This window comes from Haliotis cracherodii, unplaced genomic scaffold, assembly GCF_022045235.1.
Source record: "Haliotis cracherodii isolate W230 unplaced genomic scaffold, xgHalCrac1.p SCAF_13, whole genome shotgun sequence".
Taxonomy (NCBI): Eukaryota; Metazoa; Mollusca; class Gastropoda; order Lepetellida; family Haliotidae; genus Haliotis; species Haliotis cracherodii.
The window spans coordinates 37,547,070-37,568,557 of NW_027266268.1; the positions used below are offsets into that span (position 1 = coordinate 37,547,070).

General features: G+C 41.1%; 1 protein-coding gene across 1 annotated transcript in view; it reads right to left on the reverse strand.

The window, feature by feature from the left end:
• Nucleotides 1-21,488, reverse strand: part of LOC139459899 (ras GTPase-activating protein nGAP-like) — a 288,254-nt gene that overhangs the window by 97,797 nt on the left and 168,969 nt on the right. The window contains exons 6-7 of the mRNA XM_071241619.1: nt 12,581-12,696; nt 8,475-8,578 (exon numbers count right to left, since the gene is read on the reverse strand). Coding sequence (XP_071097720.1) covers nt 8,475-8,578; nt 12,581-12,696 — 220 coding nt within the window. The remainder of the gene's footprint in view (nt 1-8,474; nt 8,579-12,580; nt 12,697-21,488) is intronic.

Genomic DNA, 21,488 nt, shown 5'->3' on the forward strand with positions numbered 1-21,488 from the left:
GCAGTGGGCAGTAGCTAGTCCTTCTCTGAACCTTATTATTTCCCATTCCGACTAGCCCTTACTGTAATGCTACACCTACAAATGAAGCAAGTCTAGATTTTCCACAGATCCAGGTTCTGAATCTCCCATCTCAATGGGCTCCTTTTCACTTGAAATGTAGTTGCTTGTTTCTATCAAAGTTACATACTTTCAGATACTAAGTGTTAGTCTAGACAGCAGAGTACAGCCCCAAGAACACCACCACCAAAACCTCTACAGCTGAACAAATGTTTCTTGTCTCCGGCTGCGATAACCCTTCTTGTTCTCCTCCTCTCCGACATCTGACCTTCTACCAATCAGTGTGTCGATAACAACTCACAGACATGGCCCATAATGCACCAATCAAAACACTTGACACAACAGGTCAGACACGTTTTGCCAATTTCCTGCCTATCACGTTAATTACGTTACCTTCACAACAACCCTAATCACTAGTTGCTTCAATAAGATGAGAAGGCGGGGGCCAATTAGTTTTAATCAGAGGCATAAAGAAATAACCTTATTTTATCAACGATTAGCTGAAAGGTCTAAATGTCCAATATTTGTGACAGTGCACTTACTGCTTTCAACTTCAAAAAATGTCAATCCAGTTGTACATGTGAAACTTTCAGCAGCCTACTTTACACATTCTTGTTTAGGTTTGAACAGAATACAAGAAACATTTCTTTAAAACTCCAGCATATTCCTGTCTCTTGTTTCACAGACCATTCTCTCAACTCCCAGAAAAATAGTTTCAAATTACTTCATTCTCCTCCACAATCATCCTTGAGTCACTCTTCTCTCCATCCCAACCACCTACAGCTTGATACTTCATCAACACCAGATACCGGGTTCACCCCAATAGCTGCCCTGGGTGCTTAGAATCTCCAGAACCGCGTACACCGTAATATGTGTAGTTCAACGAAATGTATGTTATTTCAGGGAGTATGACGCAATCAGCTGACACAGACATGGTCACCCCTGTCAATAGAAGTATGTTGCAATTGCAACCGGAAGTGATCAAAAAGGGTGTGGCACGTCTTAGGTTAAATATGGTATTCCAATAATTTTTTCACAATAAACTTGAAAGCAAGTAGGGAGAAACTTGTATCCTATTTTTTGAAAATCCATTTCCTTTTGTTTGAACTCAAATTCTATTTGTAGCGACAAAAATGTTTCTCACAATTAATTCATGACATAGTGAAATTCGAAATATATTTCCTTCCGATCCCATATAAATAGAAGTGACATGTAAGTGAGACGAAGGAATATATCACTTCCATTCACAGCATTTAAAGGTCAAAACACTTAGACACTATTTTTCAAAACTGTGAACTTTTTTCTATTGGTGTGTTCAGACTGATAACATGCCATGATCATAATAACAGCCCTCTCAGTGCCAGCCCACTGCTTCTAATACCCAAATTGCAAAAACTTCAAGTCATAAATTGTCCCTAATTGAAAATGTCACTGCAGTTGGGGCTGGCATATCAATGAAATCTTTAACTTTATTTTCAAGTGACAAAACCTGATCCTTTCAGACCAAAGTTTAGCATATTCCTGCTTGACGTTCCCGGAGTTGGATCCTTCAGCAGGGTAACACTTACTGTCATTTGTAGCAAATAAACACAATAATATGCTGAGGAACTAAACTGTCAGGTTTACTTAGTGAACAGGTCCACAAACACTTGATAATCAAGTTTCCTGATTTCTTGAAGCTACCGAAAACTGTGTCTCAAGGGAGAGGTAATTTAAATACTTTTGTGAATTTCATTCGAAGAAATGCAGATGGTTAAATTGGCAAAATCAACAATGTCATTAATCTAATTGTGTGTTTGAGTATGAATTAAAAACATGAATTTAAGATCAAAACAGAAAAAATCTTGGTGCATTGCATGGATTTATGCAAATTAACAAATTGAATTAAATTAGACAAAAAAAATTGCCATTTAGGATTCCCAAATATGCTACACGAACAATGTCACCATGACAACATGAATAGCAGTTCCATTCTTAGTCCTGTCTGTCATGCCACTATGCACATTAAGAGCAGAAAAGTATATCTTTTGTTCCAAACTGAATTTGAAATAAACGTTTCCTGTTTACCCAATACCAGAAATTTACCTCCATCAATCATCAGACTGCTGTGCATGACATTAGCACATCCACCCACTGACACACTGAAACAAAGCTTGATCCAGTTCTTGAGGCATAAACACACCGACACCAGAGAAAATATGCACAAAATGCCCTTATAAATCCAAGCCAAAATACCTACAAACTTCAGCACCAACTTTACCTTAGTTCAAAACTGAATCTCCACTGTCACAAGCCACACCAACCCTCCTCCCTCGACCTGAGAGACCTGATATGGAGGTCAGCAACAATGGTAGGTCTTACCTTTCAGGTCATGATGTAGGAACCTCACTCCATGTAAGCCAGGTCGTCAGCCTCAACCATTCTTGGAACGACAAAAAAACTCAACTGACAGCCTGACTTTCCTTCTTCAAATTGTGACTCAGGCATATCATACTACACATGCCTGAGGAACTCTCACTGGACTCGGCCATTACTCCCAGAGAGGGGGGACAGACTCTACCACTACTGTCAGAGAGGGGAAACAGCATCCCAGCTGGCATTAATATCACTTTTACTTCCTTTCCTTAAACTTAAACTGCACTCTCAACTTAACAAACTCCCTATGTTTCAAATAGCTTGTCAATTATAAAATTTAAAACACACTCGCAGACATTAATAGACTCAGTATTTCTGTACAAACCCTTAAACAAAATCGACTGTTCTGAGAATGCAAGCGGTAAGAAAACAAAGTCTAGCTTCTGAAAGTAGAGTTTTTGTCAGCTACTAATGTGATAATAGGAAAGACTTAAGTAACACTTGATGGAAAACACACCAGTCAATCACACTACCTATTCACTGCCGGGCCTCGAACTTCATCACAAATACACCTTCCTCGTATCCATTCTCGGTAGTTTCTCTGTCTGAATTCTTCCTGTTTTTATTGGAACAAGAGCAAAGCATCCCTGACTACCAATACCTTTCCATTCCATGCGTCTTGAGGTCCCCCCTCCCCACCTCCCACCAGGTGCACATCCGGGTTAGAATTGGTCTTCATCAACCCATGCTAACGGGATGGGGTGGTCAGGTTCGCTGACTTGGTTGATGCATGCCATTGCGTGGATCGATGTTCATGATTTCAACCACTGGATTGTCTGGTCCAGACTCGATTATTTACAAGCCACCATCATATAGCTGGAATGTTGTTGAGTACGGCGTTAAACAACAAATAAACAAACAAAGAAACTAATAGCCATGACTGGAAGATATTAACACCAGAATATATTTCTTTCTCGTCTTACCATTTCTAATGTGCATCCTTATTACTGGGAGGGGCGGTCGAGTAGCCTAGTGGTTAAAGCATTCGCTCGTCATGCCGAAGACCCGTGTTCGGTTTCCAACATGGGTACAATGTGTGAAGCCCATTTCTGGTGTCCCCAACCGTGATATTGCTGGAATATTGCTAAAAGCGGCGTAAAACCATACTCACTCACTTACTCACTATTACTGGAAACTCTGTCTACGGGATTAATACATTACCCGAATACCAACTCGTGGGTGTGGAGTTATGGTGGTGTAAATATATAAACTTGTTCTCATCAACACTGGGCAGGATCCATAAGGTTGACTGTTAAGAGTGAGTGAGTATTGTTTTACGCCGCTTTTATTCCAGCAATATCATGGTGGGGGACACCAGTAATGGGTTTCACACATTGTACCCATGTGGGGATTTGAACTCGGGTCTCGGTGTGACGAGCAAACGCCTAGACTACTCCACCGACCCTTCACTGTTAAGAATTGACACATAATTCTCACAAGAAGTTAAAGAACACCAGATTCCTTCATTTCACTATAGTCATCTGTCATCCTATGCTTGAGGTTGATTAGCATACATCAACATATACGTACAATAACGTTATACAGGTTCCACTTGAAAAAGAATTAACAACGGAATCTGTCATATCACAGTAACAATTATGACACCACTCAGATTTATTTTTCTTTGTTGTTTAACGCTTCATTCAGCAAAATTCCAGCAATATGGCAGCTGTCAGCAAATAATCGAATCTAGACCACACAATCCAGTGACTGATATTGTGAGCAATCATATAAGGTAATATTACATCACATTCATAAATGACTTCAAACATTGCGTAAATTATTAGAGAAACTGATCCAAGGCCATTAGAGAGCAGAAAATCCTATTCGACCCACACAGCAACCCACTATCTCAACATTTGAATTAATTTAGCCTACCATATTGTCATCACAAATCAATTTAGATTGCGGTTGAATTAACATGAATCAATTTAGCTCACTGTCAAATTATCATGGGTCAATGTAGCTCGCTGTTGCATTAACATGAATTAATTTAGCTTGATTTTTGATTAGCACAAATCTATTTATCTTGCTGACTAATTGACAAAAATATATTCAGCTTGCCATGAAACTATCAATATAACTCGCTCAGGACTGTCAATAAAGCTTGCTGTGGACTTCCCCAAGAACTCTTGTAGTGTGTTAGTGTTTGTTTGTTGTTTAGTGTCACACTCAGCAATATTCCAGCTATGTGACGGCAGTCTGGACCAGACAATCCAGTGATTATCATCATGAGTGAGTGAGTATGGTTTTACGCCGCTTTTAGCAATATTCCAGCAATATCATGGCAGGGGACACCAGAAATGGGCTTCACACATTGTACCCATGTCGGGAATCGAACCCGGGTCTTCAGGGTGACGAGGGAACGCTTTAACCACTAGGCTACCCGACAGCCCCGATTAACATCATGAGCATCAATCCACGCAATTGGGATACGATGACATGCAACCAAGTCAGCAAGCCTCACCACCCTATCAAGCTTGCTGTGGACTATCAATGTAGCTCGTTCTGGACTATCAGTATAGCTTGCTGTAGACTATCAATGTAGCTCGTTCTGGACTATCAATATAGCTTGCTGTTGGGCTATCAATATAGCTTGCTGTGGGGCTATCAATGTAGCTTGTTCTGGACCATCAGTATAGCTTGCTGTGGGGCTATCAATGTAGCTTGCAATGGACTATCAATATAGCTTGCTGTGGACTATCAAAATAGCTTGCTGCGGACTATCAATATAGCTTGCAGTGGACTATAAATTCAGCTTGCTGTGGGACTATCAATAAAGTATGCTGTGGGACTATCAATATAGCTTGCGGTGGACTAATAATATAGCTTGCTGTGGACTATAAATTCAGCATGCTGTGGGAATTCTGCATCATGTGTAACCTGTCTAGAATTAGTTTAGCTTTTACCAGCAGCAGCAGCAGCATCTCAAGGAAGGCAGGTTCCCAGCGGAATGTTGGGGATAGTTTATAGGAATATTTACCTCCTACCACAGGTGCTTGTGTAAGCACATCTGCTTGCAGCTGATATCAGTACATACAGTTTACTTTAACTGTAATGAAATATTTTTTCATTCTTTCAGCCAAACATGTCTGAAGAGATATGTGTTGGTGCTGACTCCCGAGTCTCTCCGTGCTAGCCCTGCGTGTCTTGTCTGTAGCCTCGATACATACACAAGTATGAGTTTGGATGTACAACGCTTCAAGGCTAATCAAATACTGTCTCTTGTTTGTTGATTCAAGCAAATAAATGCATTTTAATTTGTTTGCTTTCCTTTAGCAAACCCTAACTGAGCATAATATTATTGGTCTGGCAATGATCAGATAAGACGATACTGGCACACTGGGTAATTTAGCACAAGCAACTGGGGTACGCTAGATGATAGATCCATAACGTCAGCTTCATCTTCATAGACATGTATCATGTGTCAGCTTTATAAGATGTGGGACTTTTTTAAAAGAATTATTGCCAGAAAGTGTCTCCTCAGCATCTTTGAAGAAAACAAACATTAAACGTTCAACCTCTGCCTGTGCCATATTTTGGTGAAGATTGGCCAGTTTTTTACACATGTGTAAGCTCGTTCTTAATGATACTTATCGGCAGTTGAATCGCATGTTCCAACCATTATTTGTCTTCGATGCACTGTCTGCTTCCCCAAGAACTCTTGTAGTGTGTTAGTGTTTGTTTGTTGTTTAGTGTCACACTCAGCAATATTCCAGCTATGTGACGGCAGTCTGGACCAGACAATCCAGTGATTATCATCATGAGTGAGTGAGTATGGTTTTACGCCGCTTTTAGCAATATTCCAGCAATATCACGGCAGGGGACACCAGAAATGGGCTTCACCCATGTCGGAAATCGAACCCGGGTCTTCAGGGTGATGAGGGAACGCTTTAACCACTAGGCTACCCGACAGCCCCGATTAACATCATGAGCATCGATCCACGCAATTGGAGTACGATGACATGCATCAACCAAGTCAGCAAGCCAGACTACCCTGTCCTGTAAGTTGCCTTTTATGGCAAGCATTGGTTGTTAAGGACCTATTCTACCCCGGATCTTCACGGGTCTTGTAGTGAGTTTGGTTTATCATGGCATGACTTGAACAGAATGTCAGTTGTATCTGGGCGTGACAGCTTAATGATGCAGGTGATGCTCGAAGTAATGCAGGTCTTAGACGTTTATCACTTTGGTAAAACCTACAAGCACAGGTGAAACTTATTCAGGGCAATCTGGGATTCAAACCCACATTCACAGGTTTCATGTGTGCCCTAGAAACGCAACTCAGCAAATTGTTGCACCTTGGATGACTGGGCCACCCATTGTTCTGTGGCAGGTACAGTAAATCCTTGGAACAGACACCTGGGCATCTACCTATTTCAGAGACGTCTTACACCCAGCATCTATTCAAGGAAGGGGCGGTCGGGTAGCCTAGTGGTTAAAGCGTTCGCTCGTCACGCTGAAGACCCGGGTTCGATTCACGACATGGGTACAATGTGTGAAGCCCATTTCTCGTGTCCCCCGCCGTCATATTGCTGGAATATTGCTAAAAGCGGCATAAAACCTTACACACTCACTATTCAAGGAAGGCATGTATTTTTTCATTACGGTAAATATTTTGAATTTCCATGAAAATGGGACGTGTAATTTGAATAAGACCTGTGATTTATATTGTGTATGATAACCACTTTCATTTCAACATCACCACGTACAAAAAGAAATGTCTAGTTCAGAGATTCTGACCCGGCATCTATACAAGGCAGGCGTTTATCCACAAGTCTGTCAGACCAAACGTGTACCCAGGGAAGGTGTCTATTTAAGGATGTACGGTAGATTACCATATTACATAAACTGATAACTTGGGTGAAAGTTGTAGTGAGTGAGTATGGTTTTACGTCGCATTTAGGAATATTCCAGCAATATCACGGCGGGGGACACCAGAAATGGGCTTCACACATTGTTCTGGTGTCCCCCGCCGTGATATTGCTGGAATATTGCTAAAAGCGGCGTAAAGCCATACTCACTCACTCACTCACTATAGGTATGGATGGTATGTGGCTTTGTGTGGTGTGGTGGCAGAAACATGTAATCATACACACACAGCTCAGACGACTTGATAGAACTAAGGAAATAAAATGTTCGAAATCTGCAGTTTCTATGAACATTAATGATCACTGCCCGAGCATCAAAAGTGACAGTGTTAAAGCTGAAGTTTTTATATCAGAGTTGACACACATCATCTCAGGGTAGATAATCCACACAACATGGGCTCAAACCCTGCACACAAGAGGATGATCTTGTGCTTGTACTCGTACAACCTTAACTTACACACTGCAATCACGAGGATTGCTCCTTGGTCCTTGCAGACCTGCACAGTACAATCCTCTCTGCCCATCTGTATTCACAATGTCCTCTGTACTCAAGACGTCCTCTGTATTCACAATGTCCTCTTTATACACAATGTCCTCTGTATTCACAATGTCCTCTGTATTCACGATGTCCTCTGTATTCACAACGCCCTCTGTATTCACGATGTCCTCTGTGTTCACGACGTCCTCTGTATTCACGATGTCCTCTGTATTCTCGATGTCCTCTTTATTCACGATGTCCTCTGTATTCAGGACGTCCTCTGTATTCACGACATCCTCTTTATTCACGACGTCCTCTGTGTTCGCGACGTCCTCTTTATTCACGATGTCCTCTGTATTCACGATGTCCTCTTTATTCACGATGTCCTCTGTATTCACAACGTCCTCTGTATTCATGACATCTTTATTCACGACGTCCTCTTTATTCACGATGTCCTCTGTATTCACGCTGTCCTGACGGTACACTCCATATCCATCCTGTCCTGAATCCATCCAGCAGGAATCAAGAAGGAATCACACATAAATCCAATTCAGTTTTTTCCAAGAGAAAAATCTGTAAACCTGAAATAATCACCAACTACAACTAAACTACCCTGAAAACAAGGAACTACCGGTACTTTAAGTATTACTCACGTGTCATTTTCTGAGACGTTTGACCCAGATCTTTTACGGTCCAGTTTCGTCACACTTTTGGTTCTTTTCAGATTTGTTTTAAATCCTTTCTTGGTGAAAAAGTTCTGAAAAAGAAAGAGATTATATATTTAGGGATGGAAACAACTGGAAACATGCAAGCAGAGGGAATCCCTTCATGGATCATAAAAAACGGGGAATCCCTTCATGGATTGTAAAAAAACAGGGGGAATCCCGTCTTGGGTCATTAAAACAGGGAATCACTTCATGGATCATATAAACAGGGTGAATCCCTTCTTGGATCATGAATGCAGAGGGAATCCTTCATGGATCATAAAAGCCCAGGGAATCCCTTTTTGGATCATTAAAGCAGGGAATCTCTTCATGGATCATAAAAACAGGGGGAATCCCTTTTTGGATCATAAATGCAGAGGGAATCCCTTTTTGCATCATTAAAACAGAGGGAATCCCTTCATAGATCATAAAACCAGGGGGAATCCCTTCTTAGATCATTAATACGGGGAACCCCTTCTTGGATCATTAAAACAGAGGGAATCCCTTCATGATCATAACTGCAAAGGGAATCCCTTCATGGATCATAACTGCAAAGGGAATCCCTTCTTGGATCATAAAAACAGGGGGAATCCCTTCTTGGATCACAAATGCAGAAGGAATCCCATTACATAACAATGAATCCCTTCACTGAACATATATGCCAAAAGAGTCCAGTTCCGAGGAAATATGTCATGATTGAGATGGATTGAATGATGGATGAAGCAATGATGTGATCCCTTTGACATAATGACTGTGTTTATTGTATATTCCATCGGAATACCAGTGCTGGAGATGGCCTAGAGCTGGCCTAGAGCTGCCAGAGGCCATCATGCTGTTAGGAAACATGCCAGGAGACATTCCAACCAGAATCGTCTTGGAAGTCACACAGTGAAAATATGCTTCATGATGGAATAAATTCACACACAGTGATATTATGTGACAGTAATGACTTCAAATTACAATAAAAATACCAAAGAAGTCAAAAGTCATTCTTTTTTTTTTTATCACATTCCCTAAAAGGCATTTGGCATTTCTCACATAAACATAAAACAAACATTCCAGAAAAGTTTAACAAGACTGAGCTCAGCTCACGCTGATAAAAGGTTCATAACAATTATGAAAGTATCTTCCTGTATGATTTATTTCTGTATCTATGAATCAGCAGAATGTACGACAATCAACTCGGCTGTATGTAAGTGATGGTTCCTCAAACGGCAGCTCCCATCAGGGCAAGTTAAATTCCCTTCAACCTGCCATGGTAAGTTTACAGGCATTGTTATCTGGGGAAGGATTCAGACCTTCTAATATTTCACAAACACACATGTTCCAGGAGACTGGCGAGTAACGACCTGTGTAAACGCATTCAGAAGAGTTTTGAAAGTCTGGAGGTTGTCAATTTTGCTGCGATGTTTATGAATCAAATGCTGTCAGTTTAACATACATCCACTGTTGTACATCATACACTGCTGTGAGATAAAGGGCACCACTGTCAGAGGTCTCTGAGGAAATCATGAGCTATATTGCCACTGAACCGTTAATTTCTTCAGTGCGAGACTTAGATAATATTCCAGATATATGACAGTGGTCTGTAAATAATCAACCAAATAATCCAGTGATCAATATTGTGAGCAACGACCCACGCCATTGGGATACAATGACATGCCATCAACCAAGACACCAAGTTTTACCATCCGACCCAATTAATTGCCACTTACAACCAGCATAGATTGCTGGGGGCCTATTCTAACCCAGAATCCCCATTGAGCCGCCTCTAATCTGGAATCCCCACGTGGTCATCTCTTACAAACCAGCACAGGTTGCTAGGGACCTACTCTATCCTGGAATCCCCACCGAGTCGCCTCTTACAACCAGCACAGGTTGCTAGGGACCTACTCTATCCCAGAATCCCTACAGGATCACCTCTAACCCAGAATCCCCACAGGGTCACCTCTAACCCGGAATCTCCCAAGGTCACCTCTAACCCGGAATCTCCCAAGGTCACCTCTAACCCAGAATCCCACAGGGTCACCTCTAACCCGGAATCTCCCAACGTCACCTCTAACCCGGAATCTCCCAAGGTCACCTCTAGCCCGGAATCCCACAGGGTCACCTCTAACCCAGAATCCCCACAGGGTCACTTCTTACCCGGAATCCCCCCAGGGTCACTTCTAACCCGGAATCTCCACAGCACCACTGGAACTGGTCTCCCCAGAGAGTTGCAGGATATGGAGTAAATATTAAATGTTTCAAATTTGCGTGCCTCCACCTTTCAACAACATGTAATGAAGCAGTGGTTGAACAAAACCCTAATATTCCCCACCATATGTGCCCGCTCCCCCGTATCCTATAGACAGGCTTGGTTGGTTGGTTGGTTTGGGCACTGAGCACCTCTGATGCACATGGTCATCAAGTGTGGCCACCCACCCATCAGGGTGCCAACCCCCTTCTTGTACAACCCGCTCTCCCGTATCCTATGGACAGGCACTGAGCACCACTGATGCACATGGTCATCAAGTGTGGCCACCCACCCATCAGGGTGCCAAACCCCTTCTTGTACAACCCGCTCCCCCGTATCCTATGGACAGGCACTGAGCACCACTGATGCACATGGTCATTGAGTGTGGCCCCCCACCCATCAGGGTGCCAACCCCCTTGTAGTACAACGGATGCCGAGCCCTGTTAAGTGGTATTCCGGATGCCAGAGTGCAGTACCCTGAAGCTACAAAATGTTTTTCTCATACGAGGATGTCAATGTTTCAATGCTTAAATTTATTTTTCATTTTGTTTGTTGCAATGAGTGAGAAATCAATCAAATACTTCGCCCTAATCTTAGGAGCATGCATTCAATGTGAAAATCCCAGTGCAATTCACTTGTACCAGCTGTGTACACTAACATGCGTACACTGATAAGATTTCTGAGCCTAATAAAGTATTTGCCCTTTCAATTTATGAATTTCTGACACTAATACTTAACACGGTCCATGCCCTCCTCTCCTTTCAGTGAATTTTTTAATTATTCCGAGTTCTTAAGTTGGATGCCAAGACAAATTAAATCGTATGCCGGATGCCGAGAGGAGGAGAGATGTTGGCACCCTGCATGATCGGCAAGTGCGGCCACCCACTCATGCTTCTCCCAGAACACCCAGACCGCCCAAGATCGTCCCTGAGACATCTGCCTGTATGACATGTACAGCATCCCTCTGTGGGTCAGGGCGCTCCTACAGATCTCATTTCCCAGGAATTGGATGACACCAGGGTCTGTTGTTACACTGTGTACAGGCTGCAGCTGCTGGTGAGCCAGACCCATCACCGTCAGAGAGTGAGTGAGTGAGTGAGTGAGTGAGCAACTTCAACTACTTAGGATTTTACCAGGAATATAACACCAAGCGGAGCAATAATAGCTTTAACAGGTGGTACTCAGGAATCGTCTTGTTGGGGACCACAACCACGAAGCTATCCTACAGCACAAAATTCCTAAAGAAAATCATAGTGTGTGAGTGAGTGAGTGAGTGAGTGAGTGAGTGAGTGAGTGAGTGAGTATGCTTTTACATCTCTTTCAGCAATATTCTAGCAATATCACAATGAGAAACACAGAAATGGAGCCTAGGCCTCAGGCACAACCAGAAAACACTCTGACCACAAGACTACCCACTGCCTCAGATTATAGAAGTGTTTGACAGTTTTAGAGCTTCAAAATTGTCCAAAACTGTCCCTTGTTCTTCTAAAAATAAACAAATCGCAAGTGATTTTGTTGTATTTGATTGGCTAACCAAGCCCTTTTTTTGGCATGGCCTTGTGGGTTAAGTGTTCCCTCATCACGCTGAAGGCCCGGGTTCAATACCCACATAGGTACTATGTGTGAAGCCAGTTTCTGGTGTCCCCTGCCGTGATACTGCTGGAATATTCCCAGAAAAGAGTTGTGAAACCCAACTAACTCACTCACTCCTAAACATGTCCTAACACTGGCAATCATAAATGGCGTGTAGACTAAACCCAAAAGAAAATAACATAATGGATAAAAAGTTATTTAACTGTAAAGCATTGTCAGTACTGACCACAAGACGCGAGGATGTTGAAGGGGAGTCCATGACGTCGTCGTCAATGCCGGCTGCTGAGACAAGGGGCACGCTCCCCCGCCTCTCGTTAGACGACACTTTCTCAAAGGACGAGTCTGTAAAAACACAAACAGTAAAACGTGTTTATCATCCATCATACATGGTGTTAATTCACTGGTGTGGTCAAACACATCAAGATCAACATGACAATTGAAAATAAACAGCTCAAACATTGAATTGCACAGTGATGTTTGAACAAATATCGTCTGAAATATAGAACAAATATTATAGACTGGAATAAACACATATCATTTGTCAAACTCAAACTGCCTTGTTTAACAATCATCAACGTCACGGAATAACTAACAACGTACTATATGCAACTTAAATAAGTAATATGTTATGGACAACTAATTGTGAATATTAAATGATTCATAAAACTTTCAAATACAGACAACACTGAAAATAGCAAAATAAATAAATTGCAAGTGACTATGTGGTATTTGATTGGCTAACCATGCAATCTTTTTGCATTTGATTTAGATAAACAGAAAAAAAAATTAAGTAAATTTTTTACACCACCAACAGCGCTGCATAATCACCTCTTTTTAAAAGGTTTGTTCTTCGTTAAAGCAATATGTTATGTTAATTAACTGTCACTCCGGGGGGATTAGAACTGCCTTTGTTGTAACTGACAATTTACTTTATCATTCAAAAACTGGCCTCCACAGGAGATTTCGCTAGGGTCAGATCACCGCTTTGCAGACCATTGTGACATCACTGGTTACCATGACATCACAATCAAATGACATCACTAATGTGAGTCACTGAAGCTTGTGAGCTGCACTTTTTACATTCAAAAACTCGGCATCAACACTAATTTTCCAAATGTTTTCATGTTCCTTATGTGCTCCCATGATATGATGCACTTCGTGAAGTAAGACCCATATTATTACAACATAGACTTTGATTATCGATTGGGTCGTCTTGACTGAGTGCTGCCATTTTGTTTGGAGCAAATGTAAGTGGTATGAGAGGTGGAATCTGATTGATGAATAGGAGGGACATTGAAGGGACAACACTAGTAATAGCCACTGGTGGTGCTACGATCGACCCCAGAAATTCCAGCCTAGTTCGACAAGGTTGGTAACTGGACTTTTACAGTCAGTTAACGCCCTTGACTCGGGAAGATGATTACTGTCTACAAACTGAAAAAGTTGGAAGAATCATGTTTGATGATAAACAGAACCTCATCCTCATCTTTTGACATAAAATATATCAACACTTGTTGGTAAAAGTTAAAAACTCTAGGATATTAAAATCAATATTAAAAGACACACGTGAAATTCTCTAAATAACAGACTTGGTCATTTGTGAGTTGACTACCTCAATTATAGCCTGTGTCTCTAAAACAAACACTCAGGAGTTATTTCCCTTTATTACAAACATCAAACACTACACACACACACACACACACACACACACACACACACACACACACACACACACACACACACAGAGTACGTATACCAAATGCTGATATCAAATTCCCCTAAAAATAAATCAATTAACATCTCAAAGAGTTCATTCGGTAATTCTTTTAGTGTTATTTATGGCAACACAAATGACATGAAATATTGACGTAAGTAGTAGCCGAGTTTCCTTGTAATATGACAAACTGCCGCAAGTCAAGTAGCTCCCACCATACATCAGTAGTTTATGGCCCCCCAACTGACAAATACCTTTGTAATATTACCCTCACAACATAGCCCAGGCTCCCAGCAGTCTCAAGCCACTGTTCCATCAACATCAAGCCAAGTGTCCCCCTAGACGTGACCTCTGGGAGACAGGCACATCAGGGGTGGCACTCCATCATCCTAAGCACCGGGAATAATGGAATCTGGGGTTGCGATATCACTGATATCAACCCCCTATAATGTGGTTATCACCTAAGGGCATCTCGGACTCTACAGCAAAGTCTAATAGAACAATTTATCAATTAAGAGTGAAATCATTCTTGTCAATCTTGCTTTTCGACTTTCTACTTAATCTTTATTTATTTGAACTTTGACTTGTCACTTACACAGAAAGAGAACATTTGACTTGTTTCAAGATTTAATCTTCATTCAAGCCTTTATTCAACACAGACCTTTTTTTCACACAAAATGAATTGTAATTTCAGCATACTAACTTTTTGACAATAAACTGTTTTCAGAATGGTCGGACCCGTGAAGATCCAGGTTAGAATAGGTCTTCAGCAACCAATGCTTGCCGTAAAATACGACTATGCTTGTCGTAAGAGGCGACTAATGGGATCGGATGGTCAGGCTTGCTGACTTTGTTGATGCATGTCATCATATCAAAATTGCATGAATGGATGCTCATGATAACAATCACTGGATTGTCTGGACCAGACTCGATTATTTACAGACTGCCGTCATATAGCTGGAATATTACTGAGTGCTGCGTTTAACAACAAACAAACAAAACAAACAAATGTTTGGACATTGTCAGGTCAGTGAAGCACATGTAAAATGTTCGGCAAATACATCCCAAGTGGTCAATATATCTGTTATAGTCCACTGTGCAGCCACTGTCCACCTGAAGCAGTCACTGCACAGCACAGTCAGCTCCTCGATGGAACCATCCATGCAGATGTCACTGTCACTTCACAGGTGCCCCTTGGTATGAGAGCTGATCTTCACGCCAACCGATTCGGGCTGTGACATTTTACAGACTGACACAGTGATCAACATCAGACTTCAGACTTCTCCTGTGTCGAGTTGAGCCAAACGTTTATAAGGCTATGATCATGATTTCACTAGATGTTAGTCTCATGTAAAGGCAATAGTAAAGTACACTAAGCTGGAATTGTATTCTAGGAAGAACTCCGATTTGAGGTTTTCCTACCAGGCTGTTCATTTGTCTACACTATCCTTCTGTCTAACCATGTCGATGGGCCACCATGTCAAGTCATGTGACCCGCCATCCATAAACATGCCTGTCTATGTTCCACTTGAAACTTAAAGTCGTGTGAATGAGTGAGTGTTGTTTTATGCCAATCAGCAATATTCCAGCCACATCATGGCAGCCTCTAAATAATAAGAGTCTGGCTGGCCCAGGCAAGCAGTTAAGGGTGAAACTCACAGGAACCTGATAATCGAAACGTCAAAAATGACGAAGTGGAGCCATATATTCATATCCACAGGACAGCCGGTGGAATTAGGGTCCTATCGGAACTACCCAGACGAATCCCTTGAAATAGGTCAAATTACCAGTTTCTAGGTCCCAGTCACAGAACTAATATCCCATGGAGCTAAAAAAAAGAATTTGGAACTTGGGGAAACATTCTGCGCACACTTAAATACTTAAATGAATGCTCATGGACTTTCTGTTTTTTTAAATCTTTGTCCCATTTTCCCACCCTGGCCTTTATTTGTCTGTATTACTGTTAAGACTTCGACAATGGTCTTGAAGTATAAAGGGTTACTGATAGTTAAAAATCACTGAAACATTTTATTCATTCATAATTTCAAATGGCTATAAAGTCATTATTAAATTTTGGTGGTTTGGATATATTTCAGTGATATTATGGACTGCACATTTCCAAAAGCTTTCCACATATCTATAACACACAAGGTATGGTTTCCAAAAGGGGTCATGTCACCAGCCCCTAAAGCATCATGGTTGGAAATTACATTTGAACCAAGTTAGGACATTCAGAGGACATACTAAATATGAAGTAGCAGGGCCAGTGGTCATCTGTCTGCCAACTGTATGTCTGTACCTATATCCACTTGTTTCTGTCTCTCTGTGTCTGTGTTATAACATCCATATCCTCCCCGCCTACTATATGTCTGTACCTATATCCACTTGTTTCTGTCTCTCTGTGTCTGTGTTATAACATCCATATCCTCCCCGCCAACTGTATGTCTGTACCTATATCCACTTGTTTCTGTCTCTCTGTGTCTGTGTTATAATATCCATATCCTCCCCGCCAACTATATGTCTGTACCTATATCCACTTGTTTCTGTCTCTCTGTGTCTGTGTTATAACATCCATATCCTCCCCGCCAACTATATGTCTGTACCTATATCCACTTGTTTCTGTCTCTCTGTGTCTGTGTTATAACATCCATATCCTCCCCATCAACTGGACAGTACCCCATCCCCACAACCTCCCACTGGACCTCCAGCCAACACAAGCTGTACAAGTAGGTGATACGGATTGATAAATGGCTACACTATACTTGACCCTGGCTGCCCCTGGCCAAACTATCCCCACCGGGGCAATGTGTAGCAGAAACCTCAATAAGAGCCCAAACTGGGTAACCTGAGAAATTCTATAATCATATGCCATGTTTTTCATCATGTGTTAGGTCCATGAAGATCCGGGTTAGAATAGGTCTTCAGCAAGTCATGCATGCTGTAAAAGGGAGTATGCTTGTCGTAAGAAATGACTCGCAAGAGGTCGGAACAGAATCGGGTGGTCAGGCTCGCTGATTTGGTTGATGCATGTCATTGTATCCCAACTACATGAATTGATGCTCATGTAGTCAATCACTGGATTGTCTGGTCCAGACTCGATTATTTACACACCAGAATATAGCTGGAATATTGCTGAATGCGGCATTAAACAATAAACAAACAAAAACAAACATCATGTGTTCATGCCTCGGTGATCAGTACAACCATGTTCGGAGCACTGTGCAACACAACAGGCCTGGTGTTGTACCCTGTCCCCAGTGGGTGGTTGTACAATAGCAATTCTGGATCCTTGATATCCTTGTTTGACCCCTGTCCAGCCTCACCATGACCCCACCCTCTCCTCCATCACTCTCCCACTAATCAGGGCGACACATCCATCCCTGCTCACAATGCTATCTCTTCATCACTTGTTTTACTGGGGCTGAATCCACCAGCTTAAGAAACTGTTAATTTATCAAAGTCAAAGGTTTACAAATTTCTGCATCTGACATGACAATAAAAATACACCTTGACATTTATTATAATTTTTCTAATAAAGAAATATGGAAACCTATTATTTACTTTGAGAATTGAGAAATATTATTCAGCTGTTAATTCAATTATTCAGAATGAAGATGGGGTTATTCTGCTACAACAACATCAAATCCTGGAAGCATTTTGTCCTTAGATAAAGACGAGAAGAGTTTCACCCCAAAAGAGACCCCCTTCAATTTGTTTAATCATGCTTGAGAAATGCTATCATTCACTCGCGTTATCACCCACAGCACATTCAAATATAAGAGAGACATCTTTATTGCACAAGTAATCACTTAACCTCAACATGAAGCAGCTACATTAAAACCTCCTCGTATCCCCGGAAACCAGTGCCAAGGGCTTATTTCCATAACAGCCCGACTAGAAGCTATATCTATCACCCATACTTAACAGCTGACCTTAAACATCTTTATTATCACCGCACCTGACCTAATTCAGAGAAATTAAATGTCCTTTTTAGCTTCACATGCCCCTCCCCCCCCCTCCAAATCAGGTCCTGGTGCTGACTTCATCGTTATCCAGTGATGCTGTAACGGCTAAATACTGAGTGTGCATTGCTGATCGATCAGGCTCAGTACAGCCAGCGATGAATCAGACTCGCGTCATTCATCAAACTCACTCCCTTCTCAAACTGGCTCATGTTTCCTATCAACTGTAGCAACTGCGTTATGTTTCTTTAAACACCGTCAATAGCGTTACTTGTCATGCAATCTAATATTTTCCTAACTTGGTATTAAATAACTGTCAAAAGTCGCATGTTTTTTTAACTTTTATGGCACATTTAGAGGAGATTCTTGATTTTGGACAGTGAGACTGTATTGGTATTAAATACACGTAACCACTCATGCTGTGATAACAGTACTTGTACAGTGATTTTGAAAAGGAAACAATATCAAGAAAATGTATTTATTTTTAATTTATTCTAATTAGTTTTAATTTGTTAAATATGCAAAGAGATTCTAACTGACAATGTGAAGCAATTACAATCAAAATTTATAATATAAATCCTATAACCTTACATAAAACAATATTTAAAAAATCATTTTTTATTTATCTACTGAAAATTGTTTTAATTTGTTAAACAGGCAAAGAGATTCTTCCTGACAATGAGAATCAATTCCAACTGAAGTCTATCCCCAAAACCCTATTACCTTACATAAAACTATATTAAGAGCTGATTTGTATTTATTTACTCAGAAATTGTTTTAATTTGTTAAAATGTACATATATTGTCACAAACACTGTAGAACAATAAGAACAAAAGATAACTCCTTTTACCTTGTATAAAACTAGCTATACTCCAACTATGTATGTATATAATCTGATACCCTACATCTGCCTGCATATATCACCCCGTTATCCCATTTGTGAAACAAGCCATGAACAAGGAAACGCAAATACAATAAGTTCCGGCTGTATTCATATCAACCCGACCACCCATCCCACTGTGGACGTATCATATACATACTCACCGACAATTAGGGCCAATCAATAAAGTATTTCCTCAATGGCGGTACTTCACGGCCGACATCGTGAGTGTACAACTCCCGCGCACTCTCTCCTAAGTCAATATACCTGTCCCAATTTACACACCTGTCTAGCTTGACGATCGTAGCAGGTCACACAACGTAAATAATGATAACCTCGACACCACTTTAAATAAAAAACAACCAAACACACCCTTTTTAAAGAGAATTTTGAATAATACACTCAATCTTAAATGAAAACAAAGTAGACAGTTTCAAGTGTAAAGCACTGTTTTTTTCAAATCAGTTACAACAATGTGTAAATTCAAACTACTTGCAGCTAAGAACATTTTGTCAGTTTTAACTGCTACATATATAGAGAGAATATTCTTACTTGAGGAATAACTTCTTCAAAGGCAAAAAATGAAATATCTCCACAGTTAATCATATCAAAAATTAAAAACTGATCTTTAAAGAAAGCTTTTTCAATATTGTTGAAACAGAAGATTGATTGTAGAGAAAGAGAGGGCAATATGTACTGCACAAAGTAAGGTAGGGGTCATGAGTATTTGGGGGATTTTTTCATGTAGCGAACATGGAGCACATGATTTCATTAATAAACAGGTGAACTGATGGGTAGATGGAATGATGGATGGATGAACAGACAGAAAGATGATGAATGGTTAGATCAGCAAACAATTGGATCAGCGAATGGTTGGACAGATGGACAGACAGATGAATGGATGAATGAATGGTTGGACAGATGGACAGACAGATGAATGGATGAATGAATGGATGGATGGATGACAGATGAATGGATGGATGGACAGATGAATGAAGGATGGATGGACAGACAGAAGAATGGATGGATGACATAGAGGAAAGGATGGATAATGGATGGATGGACAGACGGACTGACGGACAGATAGATGAATATAGATGAATGGATGGATGGATGGACAGACAGATGAATGGATGGATAGATGGATGTCAGATGAATGGATGGTCAGATGAATGGATGAATGGATGGACAGACAGATGAATGGATGGATAGATGGATGGTCAGATGAATGGATGGATAGATGGATGGTCAGATGAATGGATGAATGGATGGACAGACAGATGAATGGATGGATAGATGGATGGTCAGATGAATGGATAGATGAATGGATAATGGATGGATGGATGGACAGACGGACGGACAGACAGACAGATGAATATAGATGAATGGATGGATGGATGGACAGACAGATGAGTGGATGGATAGATGGATGGTCAGATGAATGGATAGATGATAGATGGATGAATGGATGGATGGATGGATGGACGGACGAAAGGATAGACAGATAATGGATCGATGATGGATGGATGGATGAACTAGTTATTAAGTTTGAAGAAAGGTATATGTAGTGACATAATATGATAAAGCCTGATATTTACAGACATGTATTGGAGAAAACCAACCAGCTCAAGGACTAGATTCTGCCGACGAAGGCGGCAGAGTGTGTAAGTGGTTGTGTTTTCTACCAAACTAAACACTGCAGCTATTGTGGCAGGAGGTCAGCATGACACGATGAGGAAACACCAGCAAACCTTGACACACAAGTATATTCTCACCTGTGCTAATCTCTCCCGCTTCCTCGTTAGGGTCAGGTGAGAGAAGCTTTTTCTCAGTTCCTTCCCGCTTGGGCTGGGTACGAGTACACAGACAAGGGCAAATGTATTCCATTCTATCCTAGAAACTTTAAATCTCACACACGAGGGCAAAATGATTCACCCTGAAATGTTACAGTATTTCCACATGACCTTCAGTTCTCCACAGGTGACATCAAGTCATGATTGAGACCACACACTGATGATCAGCTGTCGCAGGCCGACTTTCCCTGTAATTCACAACGTCCGTTAATCCACTCCTTTCAATTCAAGTAATGCGCAACAGTCAACGCTGCCATCAAAAGTGTAATCAATCACGCTTGGCGTAACAGGTAAATATAGGTATGAATGTAGGTTGATATGACTGGAGATATATCAATAAGCTGTCACTGCCGACCCTCAAGAACTAGCACAGCATAATCCAGCACACCAATAACCATACCTGACAGAACCCTCCTTCCAACACCAATCAAGAATACTACTTATCAAAAATATGAATCTAGCCTTGAAAAGATGTTCCAAGATGTCAACTTGTGTTAGAGTTACCACTGATTAATTATGTGATGTATTCATAGCAGGTTACACTATGACATGGGGAACAAATCAAAAAGAGACGTTCTCATCAGTGGGGCTTTTACCTACAGGATATACACAGTTATGATGACAGAACATTTTGAGGTGACAGTCACGTACGTATCTGTCACAGTCATGTGTATATTAAGACACAGGAAACAGGCGCGGAAGCTGACCACGGACAACGCCTCCAG